This window comes from Ovis canadensis, chromosome 15, assembly GCF_042477335.2.
Source record: "Ovis canadensis isolate MfBH-ARS-UI-01 breed Bighorn chromosome 15, ARS-UI_OviCan_v2, whole genome shotgun sequence".
Lineage (NCBI taxonomy): Eukaryota > Metazoa > Chordata > Mammalia > Artiodactyla > Bovidae > Ovis > Ovis canadensis.
Window position 1 is genome coordinate 51,042,394 of NC_091259.1, and position 16,457 is coordinate 51,058,850.

General features: G+C 41.5%; 1 protein-coding gene across 7 annotated transcripts in view; it reads right to left on the minus strand.

Annotated features, from left to right (window-relative positions):
• ZNF143 (zinc finger protein 143) overlaps positions 1-8,861 on the minus strand; it is a 61,166-nt gene extending 52,305 nt beyond the window's left edge. Inside the window, exon 1 of one of the 7 annotated variants that reach the window (XM_069554415.1) lies at positions 8,694-8,861. In XM_069554415.1, the coding sequence (XP_069410516.1) occupies positions 8,694-8,816 (123 nt within the window). In that variant the 5' untranslated portion in view covers positions 8,817-8,861. Of the gene's footprint in view, positions 1-8,689 lie in introns of all 7 variants that reach the window. The other 6 variants (XM_069554418.1, XM_069554414.1, XM_069554416.1 and 3 more) reach the window with 6 other exon arrangements.
• Between the last annotated feature and the right edge of the window lie 7,596 nt (positions 8,862-16,457).

Here is a 16,457-nt window from a genome sequence, read left to right on the forward strand (position 1 = left end):
TTTGCCCAACACTGACAAGCTTCCCAGGTCATGGAACTTTCATTTCTGTTTTACTTCTCTGGGGGGAATTTGTTTTAAAATTGGGATAGTTTCCAATTCAAGACAGTGGAGTAGTAGGCGTGTGCTCATCTCTCCTTGGACAGCACCAAGACTGCTACCAGCTGTTGAACAACCATGAACAGAAGGACGCTGGAAACCACCAAAAAGATACTCCACATCCAAAGACAAAGAAGCCACAGTGATATGGTAGGAGGGGCATAATCACGATAAAATCAAATCCCATACCCACCAGGTGGGTGATCCACAGATTGGAGACAAGTAATACCAAAGAAGTTCTCCCACTGTTGTGAAGGTTCTGAACCCCACATCAGGTTTCCCAGCCTGGGGATCTAACAAAGGGACTGGAAATCTCTAGGGAATCTGGCCTTGAGGGCCAGCAGGATTTGATTATAGGCCTTCCAGAAGACTGAGAGAAACAGAGACTCCAAGCTTGGGAGGCACAAACAAAATTTTGCATGCACCAAGACCCTGAGGAGAGGAGCAGTGACCACATAGGAGACTGAACCAAAAGTACCTGCTAGCGTTGGAGGGCCTCCTGTGGAAGCGTGGATTGGCAGGGGCTCGCCACAGGAACGGAGGCACTGGAAGGTCCCCCTTGGCATAAAGCCTCTTGAAGTTCAGCATTAAGTCTACCACAGAGCCCACAAACCCCAGGGCTGGATCACCTCAGGCCAAACAACTATCAGGGAGAGAGTGCAACCCCACCCATCAGCAGATAATTTGATTAAAGCTTTACTGAGCAAGGCCCTGTCCACCAGAGCAAGACCGAGTTTTTCCCATTCATCAAGAAGCTGACATAAACCTCTTAGCCTCATCCATCAGAGGGCAAACAGAAGAAGCAAGAAGCAGCACAGTCTCACAGCAGATATAACAAAAACCATTATTACAGAAAATTAACCATGATGCAAAAGCAGAAAGTTATATCCCAGATGAAGGGATAAGAAAAAAATCTCAGCAGAACAACTAAATGAGGGGGAGACAGGCACCTTCCAGAAAAAGAATTCAGAATAATGATAGTGAAGATGATCCAGGATATTGGGAAAAGAATGGAGGCAAAGATTGAGAAGATGCAAGAAATGTTTACCAAAGATCTAGAAGAACTAAAGAATAAACCAACAGAGATGAATAATAAATACACTAGAAGGACTCAACAGCAGAATAACTGAGGCAGAAGAACAGGTAAATGAACTGGACGACAGAACAGTGGAAATACTGCCACAGAACAGAATACAGAAAAAAGAATGAAAAGAAATGACAGCCTAAGAGACCTCTGGGACAACATTAAACACACCAACACTCAATATACCAATATTTGCATTACAGGGGTCCCAGAAGGAGAAGACTTCCCTGGTGGCTCAGACAGTAAAGCATCTGCCTACAATGCAGCAGACACGGGTTCAATCCCTGGGTCAGGAAGATCTCCCTGGAGAAGGGAATGGCAACCCACTCTAGTATTCTCGGAGAAGGCAATGGCACCCCACTCCAGTACTCCTGCCTGGAAAATCCCATGGATGGAGGTAACCAGGCTGCAGTCCACGGGGTCACTAAGAGTCGGACACGACTGGGCAACTTCGCTTTCACTTTTCACTTTCATGCACTGGAGAAGGACATGGCAACCCACTCCCAGGGACGGGAGAGCGTGGTGGGCTGCCATCTATGGGGTCGCACAGAGTTGGACACAACTGAAGCAACTTAGTAGCAGCAGCAGAAGGAGAAGAGATACAGAAAGGACCTGAGAAAATATCTGAAGAGGTAATAGCTGAAAACTTTCCAAACATGGGAAAGGAAATAGTCAACCAAGTCCAGAAGCACAAAGTATCCCAGGAAGGATAAACCCAAGGAGGAACACACAGAGACACACAGTAATTAACTGACAAAAAATAACAACAGAGATAAAATATTAAAAACAACAAAGGAAAAACAACAAATAACATACAAGGGAATTCCCACCAGGCTATCAGCTGATTTCTCAACAGAAACTCTACTAGCCAGAAGGGAATGGCATGATATATTTAAAGTGATGAATGGGAGGAACCTACAACCAAGAATACTCTACCCAGAAAGACTCTCCTTCACATTTGATAGAGAAATCAAAAGTTTCCAGACAAGCAAAAGTTAAGAGAATTCAGCAGCACCAAATCAGCTATCCAAAAAATGCTAAAGGAACTTCTCTAGGCAGGAAACACAAATGAAGGAAAAGACCTACAGAAAATAAACCCCAAATAATTAAGAAAACAGTAACAGAATCATAATATAACCTTAAATGTAAATGGATTAAATGAACCAGCCAAAATACATAGACTGGCTGGGTGGATGAAAACATGTGCATATATGCACTTCCACTTACCATATTACCAAAACTAGGATCTAACAGAAAAATCTGTAATCACTTTTTAAAATCCAGATACATATCAGAATTATCTTGAAATTTTCTGAAAAATACAAATGCCCAGGTATTGCTTTTACCTCCATAGCTCCATGTTTCTAATGAGCAGTCGTGTTTAAAAACTGGACTACATGATGGACTTTTATCTAGTTTGTTTCACTTTTTATATTTCATATTCAGTGTTCCCATTTCATTTAGTTTATGTTCTCCATCTCCTTTTTCTTGATGTTGTTTCTCAAGTATTTATCAAGTGTAGTAGAAAAGCTTTTGTATACATATATATAAATATGTATACTTTATACATATATTTAAATGTATGCATTTTTGCCTAACTAAAAAAATTATGATATTTTTATTCCACTTGTTTGACTTATGAATAGAATACTAGATTTCTAATTAAAAAATAGATATGCAACAAAGGTTTAATGCGTACCATAGGGAACCATAGTCAATATCATGTAATACCCTATGGTGGAAAATAATTTCAAAAATAATATACATATATTTGTATAACTGAATCACCTTGCTGTGCACCTGCAACACTGTAAGTCAACTACACTTCAATAAAATATATATATATATATATATGTATATATATATATATATGCTGCTAAGTCGCTTCAGTCGTGTCCGACTCTGTGCGACCCCACACATGGCAGCCCACCAGGCTCCCCCATCCCTGGGATTCTCTAGGCAAGAATACTGGAGCGGGTTGCCATTTCCTTCTCCAATGCATGAAAGTGAAAAGTCAGAGTGAAGTCGCTCAGTTGTATCCGACTCTTCGTGACCCCATGGACTGCAGCCTACCAGGCTCCTCCATCCATGGGATTTTCCAGGCAAGAGTACTGGAGTGGGGTGCCATTCCCTTCTCCATATATATATACATATAAAAGAATAAATAATTAAAAAGAAGAACAAATTGGAATGGTCTTGGGCAAGGGCTTCTCTGGTAACTCAGACAGTAAAGAATCTGCCTGCAATGCAGGAGACCCAGGTTCCATCCTTGGGTTGGGAAGATCCCCTGGAGAAGGGAATGGCTACTCACTCCAGTATTCTTGCCTGGAGACTTTCAGGGACAGAGTAGCCTTCAGGCTACAGTCCATGGGGTCACAAGAATCAGACTAACTGAGCAACTAACTCTTTCAAAGGCAAAACAACTTGGAAACTATTTTAGACATAATAAAAGACTGAGCATTGAATAAATGTGTAAATGCTGTTGGAAGCCAGAGCTCTCATTAAGGAAAAGGGAAATGCAAATATGGAATAAGGGAAGAAAAGAAAGAGCTCTGTGGAATGAGCTGGAATTGGAGGTACTGGTGTGAACTCAGTCTCTAAAATGTGCTTATGTGGGTATACACAGGCATATCTTACTTTGTTCTCATTTTGCTCCTTTCTAAGGTAACTATTTTTCTCCATGGTTCTAAACCCAGTAAAACCACCCACAAACTGGCATGACTGAGAAACTAACACTTTTACTTTCAGCAAATCAAGACAAGTTGGTCACTCTATCCTCCAGTCTTATTCTAGCACAATTTCACATTCTATATTCCAGCAACACTGATTAAAATTCTAGTAGTCAATGATACTAGTATCATTTAATAATATTAATATATTAATAATTTAAACATTTAATAATGACAACTTATCCTTCCAAAATATTATGTGCCAGGCATTACTACTAATTCATTTAATCATTCTAGTAATCCTATGAATTAAGTATCATTTAATACTCTTCCTTCTCTCTTCGCTGCTGCTGCTGCTAAGTCACTTCAGTTGTGTCTGACTCTGTGCGACCCCACAGACAGAAACCCGCCAGGCTCCCCTGTCCCTGGGATTCTCCAGGCAAGAACACTGGAGTGGGTTGCCATTTCCTTCTCCAATGCATGAAAGTGAAAAGTGAAAGGGAAGTTGCTCAGTCATGTCCGACTCCTAGCGACCCCATGGACTGCAGCCTACCAGGCTCCGCCGTCCATGGGATTTTCCAGGCAAGAGCACTGGAGTGGGTTGCCATTGCCTTCTCCGCCTTCTCTACTTGGCTAAATTCTTTAGATTCCACCAGAAAGTTTTATCTCAACTCCCCAAACTGGATCTGAATGCTTCACCTGTATCTCCCAAGACACTCTGTCCATACCCTTATAACACTTACCACAGTACACTTTAATTACCTGGTTTTCTCCAGAGTAGCAGCAGTGTATTTAGAGCATGTGCGTGCGTGCTCAGTCGCTTCAGTCATGTTTGACTCTCTGTGACCCTATGGACTGCTGCCTGCCAGGCTTCCCTGTCTATGGGATTCTCCAGGCAAGAATACTGGAGTGGGTTGCCATCTATGCTCTCCTCCAGGGGATCTTCCCGACCCAGAGACCATACCTGGGTTTTCTGCACGGCAGGCGGATTCTTCACCACTGAGCCACCACCAGAGAAGCCCGTATTTATAGCAACCAGCTACTAAAACATACAATAATATCTAAGGAGGATTCCCCTATTGATAGATTAGAAAATATGGGTTATACCTAGGAAGGAATACTTATAAGACATGGTATATAGCATTATACTTAAGAATAAAGACTCCTGAGCCAGCCTGCTTCAAACTCTCATTGACCACATATTATCTATGTGACCTTGGGCAAGTTACTTAAGCACACTGTGCCACAGTTTCCCTATCTGTAAAAGGCAGGTACTTCACAGAGGTACTGCAAATAAAAATCGCTTGTAACAGCACATGGCATTACATGTGTGTTTGCTATTAATGAGCTTCCCTGGTGGCTCAGAGAGTAAAGAATCCACTTGCAATGTGGGAGACCTGGGTTCGATCCCTGGGTATAGCAAAGCACCCCAGTATTCTTGCTTGGAGAATCCCCATTGACAGAGGAGCCTGGTGGGTTACAGTCCATGAGGGTCCCAAAGATTTGGACATGACTGAGTGACTAACCTGCTTATCAGCAGTTTAAAGCTAAATGAGAAGCTAAATGTCTCTGTCTTATTCACTATTTTCACCTACTACATGCAGGATCTTAGTTCCCTGACCAGGGACTGAACTCAGGCTCCCAGGCAGTGAAAGAATTAAGTCCTAACCACTGGCCTGCTAGGGAATTTCCATCAAGTGGTATTGCCAGAGGAGGAAAAAAACAAGAAAAATTTTCAGAGATGTGTTATTCAAGAGAAACTTTCCTCTTGTTCATAATTTTCCTTTTTGAAAATACCTTTACTGAGATACAATTCACACACCATAAAATTTATCCATTTAAGGTATACAAGTCAATGACTTAAGTATATTTAGAGTGTACAAATATTATCACAACCTGAATTCAGAATATTTTTATCACCAGCAAAAGAAAAGCCTATCTCCCCCTTCCCAAACCCATAGGTAACCCCTATCTACTTTCTATTTCTACAGATTTGCTTATTCTGGACACTTCATATAAATGGAATCATAGCATATGGTCTTTTGTGACTGTCTTCTTTCACTTAAACGAAATAATGTTTTCAAGATTTCTCCATTAAAAAATTTTTTTAAGCTAAAAATAAAAATTTTCAGTCTATAAAAATGCTGAATCACTGTTATACACCCTAAACAAGTAAAATGTAAATCAACTACAGTTCAATTTTAAAAAAGAGAAAAAATTTCCTTATCCTTGTGAAAGTTTTTTCCCTGAAAAAGAAGACAAAAAATAATTTCTAAAGGTGATTTTAAATAATTGACTTTAAAAAATATGTATTTACTTATTTTGGCAGAGGTGCCACATGTGGAATCTTAGTTCCCCGAACCAAGAATTGAACTCAGGCCTCCCGCAGTGAAAGTACCAAGTTCTAATCACTGGACCACCGGGGAATTTCCATAAAGTGGTATTTTAAGTACAAAAAAAATGTAGTTTGGAGTTAAAGGCCTGTGTCTACACATTAATGGATAAGTTATTTCCACAGAGTACAGAGTTCCCACGGTGACACAGTTTTAAAATAGGATTAAATTTATCGGAAACTATGAAGATTTTTTACTTCTCTGAGAGGGAGGGAGATTTTCAGTATAGAGCCATCTTAAAAACAAAATCATTTTGATAGTACAATACACTCTCTTAAAGCTATCCTTAAAATGCAAATTAAGCATAGAGATCAGCAATGACACAAACAACTCAACTCTAAATAATCACTATGTCCTGAAATAAAGCCAAGCGCAAAAAGACTAAGAACTGGGTAAAATCTCAAATTAAAAATAAAAACAAGGGCTGCCCTAGTGGTAGAGAGGCTGACTCTGAGTTCCCAATGCAGGGGCCCCGGGTTTGATTCCTAATGAGGAAACTAGATCCCACATGTTGAAACTAAAGCCCAGGGCAGCCAAATAACTAACACATATATAAAAACAAAAACTATATAAGAACTTCAAAATTAAGTAATGATAAGAACATCAGGACTCAGAAAGTTCTCCTCATGTAATCACAAACTGTAACTACATTATAAATATTTAATAACAACTAAACTAACAGTAGAGGGGACTTCCCGGTGGTCCACTGGCTAAGACTCCACACCCACAATGATGGGGGCCCTGGTTAGATCCCTGGTCAGAGAAATCAATTCCACATGTTCATGATGTAACTAAAAGATTCCACATGCCACAACTAAGACCCAGAGGAGCCAAATGAATAGATAAATAATAAATATATGTGATTGTTACAGCAGCATTATGCATAATAGTCAAGATAGAAGCAACCTGAAAGTCCACATCAACAGATGAACGGATAAATAAGAGGTGTTATGTCCCCACAATGAAATATTTGGCAATAAAAAGAAATGAAGTACTCATACATGCTCTAACATGAATGAACTTTGCAAACATGCTAAGTCAAAGAAGCACATACTGTGTGATTCCATTTTTATGAAACTCTGGGAACAGACAAACTTGTAGATTAGTGGTTGGTGAAGGAGGTGTGTTATGGGGAAATCGGGAGAAACTTGGTGGGTACCGAGTTTCTTGGGGGGTGATGAACATGTTTTAAAATTTTGGTAATGGTTGCACAACTCTGTGAAAACATTAAACCTACCTAATTACATACTTTAACGGGGTGAATTGTAAAGGTCTGTATATTCTGCCAATTAAGCTGTTATTTTTAAAAACTAAAAGGTGGCTATGGAAAAAATAGGCAAAGTATTTGTACACTAAATAATTTCCAAAGTAATCAAATACACTTGGGTAAAATTCGTTACTATCTTACCGAAACTTTTGGATGATTTCATTACCTAGTCTCTTATTAAACAATAACGAACTGAAACTACGCCATCAGCAAGGGAAAACATTAAATATTGCACAGATTTTTGTTAACTACAGCAAAACTACTGGACGCTTACAGCTTCTAGTAAAATTCAGGACAAAGGCGACAACCTCGAAATTACAATTTTTCACATCTTCACTAGACTATACCAGCTGACTAGACAACTTTCAAAAGCTTAAACTGATCTTAAACTTGTCATCAGTTTGGCCATCATTTTATCACTTTTAACTTCTTTAATGAGTAAACACTGTTAAAAAGAGCAAAAGGGGAGAGAATATTGATGGACGTTCCACAATAAATGTTACAAAGCAACGAAAGGATTCGTTCACTCTTTTCACCAAAATCGAGAAAACAGAATGATAAAATCAGCAATTTCCAATATTCGATATTAGGCTCAATGACCCCAATTTTTTTTTTTTTCCAAGTGAGGGAAACAAGAAATGTGTGCATGGTCTGAGCGGGAGGAAATATTGGGGGCGATCTGCAGGCGGGAACCCAATCGGGCTCTCGGCCAGTTCTGCCGCCGGCGCCCCAGCCGGGGCCTGGTGCAGACCAGGGCCCAGCGCCTCAGCCGAGAAGCTTCGCCGCGGCGGCGCCTGGGGACTCGCTCCGCGCGGAGGTCAAGCCGAGAAGCGCCGCCAGGCTCCCGAGGGCTCCACCCTCCCCTCTTTCACTCCCTCCCCTCGGCGGTCCCCTGAGGGGAACAGGCGGGGCGCTACGCGACGAGACTGGGGGGAGGGGGGGTGGTTTGCGTCCTCAGAGAGAAAAGCTCCGCCGCCCCAGAGTGGCGGCCGCGGGTTATTAATAAACTCCGCTTCTGCCCAGACGCAACTACCGCGACCGGCCGTAGGATCGGCAAGGCCTGAGGTGGAGGCTGACCAGCCGGAGCCAGAGCCCGGGCCCAAGCGGGCCCGCGCCGCCGCGCTGAGGGCGGCGGCCGGGCGGAGAATAATGCACACTGGGTAAAAACACATTTATATACGAACCTCCGAGAAAATTTTCCAACAATTCCTTCGTCCGACCACCATGCACCAGGACAGGAAACAGCCGCCCGGCCCCCAAGCCCCGCAACCCGCATAGTAGCTCTGAGGCCCGCCCCCAGCCTCCATTGGACTGTCATTACGTCACTCACTAGACGCTTCCTGCTTGCCATTGGCTCAAATTTAGGCTACGCGAAAGAAGACGGCCTTATCCACGCCCCCTTACCTGACGTCAGCCTCGCCTGGCCTTACAGCCAGCGACTGAGTGGCTTACCCAAAGTGAAGAACCAAAGTTCCTGCTTCTGACTGGTTGATAGAACCGCTCATCCCAGCGCGACAACGCCTCTCTGACAAGTGAATTATGCCTATTCTGGGGCCCCAGCAGGAGGCGCCATTTTGTAGCGAGGGAGGGAGGCTGGTCCTTGTGACTAGCCGGGAGGGAGACGAGTTCACAGGCGCCATTTTCCCCACAGGGGCTAGGAGGTGGCTTTGGCTCTCCCGGTGGGCTTGCTGGAGCGCGTTCTGGAGATCGGTTGCGCTTTGCCTAGCAATTGCTGAGTGTTGCCCCGTCGGTAGGGTGGGGTGAGACGGGATGCGACGGCTCACAGTTCCCTGGGGGCTCTTGGTGCCAGCTGAGGCCTTTGCTCTTGGATGGAGGTTCTGGTTTTTGAGAGCTGCCGTATCCTTGTCACTGGCTGCCAAGACTACCTTTGCTTTTCCAGTCGCCGGGGTATCATCATTGGTAGGAGGATGAACCTCCTGCCTCAGCGGAAGCTCAGGCGAAACTCGACAACGAGGCGGTGGTCTTGGACTCCGCTGGGAGACATTGCGGATGCTTTGCGTTTTCACGTTGCTTAAGTTCAAATTTTGAAGTCCTCTCTAATGGTGTCGCTAACTTCTTTTTTACTTTCCTTCTTGTGTGTGTCGCGAATTAATGTCAAAAAGGGTGGGGAAAGCATTGAGTGGGTCTCCCTGTACCTATTAAGATTGGATACAAGTTAGTTGTGAAGTTTAGGTAACGTTTCTCGTAGCTCTTAACCCAAACTTTTTAAAGCTATTGGAAATACAAGTCTCATTTGAGGAGTATTCAGTATATATTTCTGTGTTTTGGCAACGAAGCTGAATAAAGATGAGATAAAGTGTGTAGACTCAAGATTTGTTACATAGGGCGTTCCAAGTGTAGATTTGAGTTACTAAGAATGAAGAGGATGGTCCCGCTGTAACTGGAGATTTGTGTAATGCTTACAAAAATTGGAGAAAGCTGGATAATGTTTGATTTAGTGTCTTTCAGGTGATTATAGACTGTCCTTAGGATAATTACAATGTTTTTATTTACACTTGAGTCTACTGTGAGATTTTAGCGTTACCTTGTTTTTGGTAGGGAGTGAGGGGCGCACAAGACCCTAACGAAGGTATAGCTGCCTAATTGGTGCCCAAACGCCATTGGAAGGAAGAGACTTCTGAGTGTCGTTTGAATATATGATCTTTAGAAGTTTAGTTACTTTTATTCCCTTATAAGAATAAAAAATGGGACACATAAGGTTGGATTAAGTTGCTTGAAACTGGAGGAATTGGCTTATTCCAAATAGTCTTGTTCTCGATGGATAGACTCCTTTTTTCACAGAGTAGAGGGTTCAGACGACAAGTGTTCTAATTTATACTTATGTACCTTCCAGATGTTACATCTATATTTTGTAATCAGAAATGTTATTAAAAGAATCAAAATATTTTTATGGAATTCAGTCATTTATTACTAAGTCATTAACCTTTAGTGTGTTTGTTAAAACATTGTAATACAGAATCTCAAAAAGGAAGTTAAAAATCACCCTGTAATTGTGGATCTTGGTTACAGGACATCTTTCTATCCTTGGGACCTACTAAGTGGTTGTAAACATTGAATGATAATGGTGAATAGGATGCTATAATTCTACTTTAATTCACAAAGATACACTAATGATATTGTCACAGATAATAGAACTTTGTGTTACAGTGTTTACCACTGACTACAGAACAGAGTTCAAATGTCATAATATTTAGGGCCACCCATAATCCAGATTTTCCCTGAATCACCTCCTATTCCTCATCTTATTACATCTTAACAAACTAATGGCTTGAAAACATTTAACTGCCAGTCATTGTTAATCCAGGCTTTTCCACAAAGCTGAACTTTTTCACAGTTTTCTAAACAGGCTAACAATTCTCAGTTCAGTTCAGTTGCTTATTCGTGTCTGACTCTGCGACCCCATGAATCGCAGCATGCCAGTCCTCCCTGTCCATCACCAACTCCAGGAGTTTACCCAAACTAATGTCCATCGAGTCGGTGATGCCATCCAACCATCTCATTCTCTGTCGTCCCCTTCTCCTGCCCCCGATCCCTCCCAGCATCAGGGTCTTTTTCAATAAGTCAACACTTCCCTTGTGGCTCAGCTGGTAACAGATCCAACCGCAGTGTGGGAGACCTGGGTTTGATCCCTGTGTTTGGAAGATCCCCTGGAGAAGAGAAAGGCTACCCACTCCAGTATTCTGGCCTGGAGAATTCTATGGACTGTATAGTCCATGGGATCACAAAGAGTTGGACACGACTGAGCAACTTTCACACTTTCAACTCTTCGCATGAGGTGGCCAAAGTATTGGAGTTTCAGCTTCAGCATCAGTCCTTCCAAACACCAGGACTGATCTCCTTTAGGATGGACTGGTTGGATCTCCTTGCAGTCCAAGGGACTTTCAGAGTCTTCTCCAACAACACAGTTCAAAAGCATCAATTCTTCGGTGCTCAGCTTTCTTGACAGTCCAACTCTCACATCCATACATGACCACTGGAAAAACCATAGCCTTGACTAGATGGACCTTTGTTGGCAAAGTAATGTCTCTGCTTTTCAATATGCTATCTAGTTGGGTCATAACTTTCCTTCCAAGGAGTAAGCGTCTTTTAATTTCATGGCTGCAGTCACCATCTGCAGTGACCTTGGAGCCCAAAAAAACAGTCTGACGCTGTTTCCCCATCTATTTCCTGTGAAGTGATGGGACAGATGCCATGATCTTAGTTTTCTGAATGTTGAGCTTTAAGCCAACTTTTTCACTCTCTTCTTTCATTTTCATCAAGAGGCTTTTTAGTTCCTCTTCACTTTCTGCCATAAGGGTGGTGTCATCTGCATATCTGAGGTTATTGAGATTTCTCCTGGCAATCTTGATTCCAGCTTGTGCTTCTTCCAGCCCAGCGTTTCTCATGATCTATTCTGCATATAAGTTAAATAAGCAGGGTGACAATATGCAGCCTTGACATACTCCTTTTCCTATTTTCCTATTTGGAACTAGTCTTATTCCATGTCCAGTTCTAACTGTTGCTTCCTGACCTGCGTATTTCTCAAGAGGCAGGTGAGGTGGTCTGGTTCTAGCCTTCTTCAAAAACTGTTATTATTATGTTTTTAAAAACATTTAACTCAGAATTTTCTGGAGAATTGGTTGATTTGGGCATATTTGCACACTGATATAACTACTATTCTATGTATAGAAGAAACATGGAAGGAATGCCCTGGCAGTCCAGTGGTTAGGACTCCGTGCTTTCATTGCTGAGGGCTAGGTGGGGAAATGAAGATCCCATAAATCTGGTGGTTCAGCAAAAAAATCAATGCATTCAACTCTTAAAAGTAACTATGTCTAGGATAAGGTGACTTTGAGTTACCAAATTATTTCTGTAATAGGTTTATTAATACATTTTTCCCCTAAATTTGTAGAATTTTAAAAACACTGAAAAAAATCTACAATTCTTACACTGGGCTTCTCTGGTGGCTCAGTGGGTGGAGAATCTGCTTGCAATGCGGGAGACAGGGTTTCATCCCTGGGTTGGAAAGATCCCCTGGAGAAGGGAAAGGCTACCAGTTTTCTGGTATTCTCCAGTATTCTGGCCTGGAAAATTCCACAGACTGTATAGACGATGGGGTGGCAAAGAGTACAACACAACTGAACGACTTTCATTTTCAAACTGAAGAATTTTTTTTTTTTTTAATGCTAAAGAATTTAAAAACAAGCTAGTCATTTGCTCTTCATTGGAAGCTGTGGCTGTTAGATGTGTCACTTGTCTTAGAAACTCTTGCCCCATTTGTAAAATAAAAACTTACTTCAGGTACTTTCCTGGTGGTCCACTGGTTAAGACTCTGTGCTCCCAATGCAGGGGGCCTGGGTTCGATCTCCCACCAGGGAACTAGATCTCACATGCTACAACTAAGACCCAGAGCAAATAAATAAAAAACAAACTTCACAAGTGTTGATTGGGAAGATACATGAGAACGTAGAAGGTAGCACAGTGCCTATCAGAGGTATTATTCAAATGCTTGATGTTGCCTCTCTCTCCAAGTCTCACTTTAATGCTCAACAGCAGTGGTTTCTAAGCACTTTGAAAACTCCTTTGAGATTCAAATGAAAGCTATGAAAAATATACTAAAGACATCGAAGTTTCATAGGGCTCATGGACCCAGAATCCTTGGTCTGCAGTATAAACTCATTCAGTTAATCTCACTCAGCTTCTACACTGAAAACATTAATCAGAGCTTTATCAGAATATACTTTTAGAAGTATATGTTACTTAAAACACTCCTTTCCAATCTCAGATATAGTTCTCAGTATGTATGCTGACTTAAGCATAGTGCTGATAAACTGGTAATGTTTTGTTAGTGGCTAATTGCAGGACTCCAGTCATTTGAAGTTATTGATAATAACTCCAGTATGTGCAGTTTTCAATTTTACCAACTCTACCCATGGACCACTTGTCAACCCAATTCATTCATTCGTTGTTGAATGAGTCACTAAATCGTGTCCAACTTTTGGTACCTCAGGACTCTATTCTGCCAGGCTCCTCTGTCCATGGGATTTCCCAGGCAAGATTCCTGGAGTGGTTGGCCATTACCTTCTCCAGGGGATCTTCCCTACCCATCGATGGAACCTGCACCTGCTGTGTTGGCTGGCAGATTCATTTGTTACATCTTTGAAAATAGCACCTGATAACTGAGCTCCAAGATTATTAGTTGTGGTTAATGTGTTTGGTTTATTTTAATGGAAAGCTAAGAGAAAATGAACTCTATTTACAAAATTTTATCAATTAAAGCCCTTGAAGATTCCAGGTGTTCCTTTGAAACTGGCTTCCTCCATAAGATTCTAGCAGTCATTTTTGGCTTCTAATTAATTTGCTTAAATCTAAAATATAACATTCCAGACAAAAGGAAAATCAAGTTTCACTAATGTACATAGTAAGTAGGTAGTACTTCAGCAGTAAAGAATAGGCTAGAAATGAAACCATTGTTTTTAAAATGATTTTTTATTTTTCTGAAAAGACACACTCAAGTCAAGGTGAGCTTTTTTTTTTTTTTTTTTAAGGTGAAGCGTTTGTCTCCAAATAAACAGTAAGACTGATACCATTTTATAGAAAAGCACTAGATGCTGTAATTTTGGGAGGAGACGGAAAAAAAGATGGCTCAGTCTTAAATTTCTAATGCTGTATTACACTGAAATATATAACAAAGATGCAGCATTTACAGGAAAAAAATATTTTAAAGAATTCTTCCACCTGCTATCCACCCTGCCAAAGTGTGGTGCCAGCTAGGGCTGTTTGATGGGGTGATGTGATTAAAGAAAAAAAAAAAAAAGAGCACCTAGCTCAAATAACTAAATATTGGCAGAATACAATCTTTAAGACAGTTTTCCCTATATATGGGGATAGCTAGCTCTTACTTTATACTTAATGAATATACATTGAGTATTACTTTTTAGAGAACTTCAAACTTGAAACTTAAAACTGAAAATTGAGATTCTCGTATACCAGAAAACTCAACCATTTTAAAGTATGCATGCACTTCAGTAGTTTTTAGTATATTCACCAGACTGTTCAACCATCACCAGTACCTAATGGAAAACACTTTAATCATGCCCAAGAGAAAACCTACACCCATTACACTCACTCCATTCTGTCCTCCCTCCCCACCCGTCCCAGTGACCACTAATCCACTGATCTGCTCGTTCTTGACATTTCATATATATGGACTCATGTCTGACTTGTTTTCAAAGCTCACCCACACTGCAGTGTGTAATTACACATCATCCCTTTTTACTGTCAAATATCTGATTGTATGGATATCTCACCTTTCGTTTATCCACTCACCAGTGGCTATTTGGATTGTTTCCTGCTCTTGGCTATAATGCTAGTATAAACAACTGTGCACCAAGTTCTTGTGTGGACAGGCTTAATTTCTCTCAGATTTTATATATACATGTGTGGATACATATACACACACACACACACACACGGGAGTGGAGTTGTTAGGTGACACTTTTCAACCTTTTAAGGAACCATCAAACTTTTATACAACAGATGAGTATTTTATATTGTACCAACACTGTACAGGGGTACGATTTCTCTTCTTCCTCACCAATACTTGTGATTGTGTACCTTTCTGATTAAACAGGCTAGTAGATAAGGAATACTGCATCATGAATTCTGATCTGCATTTCCCTAATGACTAGCATATTAAAAAGCAAAGACATCACTTTGCCGACAAAGGTTCATCTAGTCAAAGCTATGGTTTTTCCAGTAGTCACATACGGACTTGAGAGTTGGACTATAAAGCTGAGGCTGAAGAATTGATGCTTTTGAACTGTGGTGTTGGAAAAGACTCTTGAGGGTCCCTTGGACTGCTCGGAGATCCAAGCAGTCCCTCCTAAAGGAAAACAGTCCTGAATATTCACTGGAAGGACTGATGCTGAAGCTGAAACTCCAATACTTTGGCCAACTGATGCGAAGAACTGACTCAATGGAAAAGACCCTGATGCTGGGAAAGATTAAAGGCAGGAGGAGGAGACAATAGAGGATGAGATGGATGGAAGGCATCACCAACTCAATGGACATGAGCTTGAGCAGGCTCCAGGAGTTGATGGACAGGGAAACCTACCGTGCTGCTGTGCATGGGGTCGCAAAAGTTGGACACGACTGAGTGACTGGACTGAACTGAATGACTAGAGATGTTAAGCATTTCCTAAGATAACTGGCCATTTATTTATTTGGAGAAAGGTCTAATTGGATTCTTTACCATTCTTACATTGGGGTTTTCTTGTTGAATTCTGAATATACTCAAGATTAGCAGATATTTTTTCCCATCCTATGGAGTCTTTTCACTTTTCCAAAGTAACCTTTGAACCAAAGTTTTGATGAAATCTAAATCATGTTTTTGTTTCTTGGTCTTTGGTGTTATATCGAAGAAACTATCTCAGTCACCACGATTTACACCCATATATGCCCAGCTGTCCCAGAGCCATTTTTACAAGATTCTTTCCTACATTGGTTTTGGGACCCTTGTTGAAAATTGTGCCTAAGTATGTGCTAAGTGACTTCAGTCATGTCTAATTGTTTGTGATACTATGGACTATAGCGCACCAGGCACCTCTGTCCATGGTATTCCCCAGCAAGAATACTGGAGTGGGTTGCCATGCCCTCCTCCAGGGGATCTTCGGAAACCAGAGACAGAACCTGAGTCTCCTATGTCTCCTGCATTTGCAGGTGGATACTTTACCACTAGTGCCACCTAGGAATATAAGAGTTGCTCAGTCGTGTCCGACTCTTTGAGACCCCATGAAATTCTCCAGGCCAGAATACTGGAGTGGGTAGCCTATCCCTTCTCCATCAGATCTTCCCAACCCAGGGATCAAATTGGAGGTGGATTCTTTACTGGCTAAGCCACAAGGGAACTCCAAGAATACTGGAGTGGGTAGCCTATCCCTTCTCCA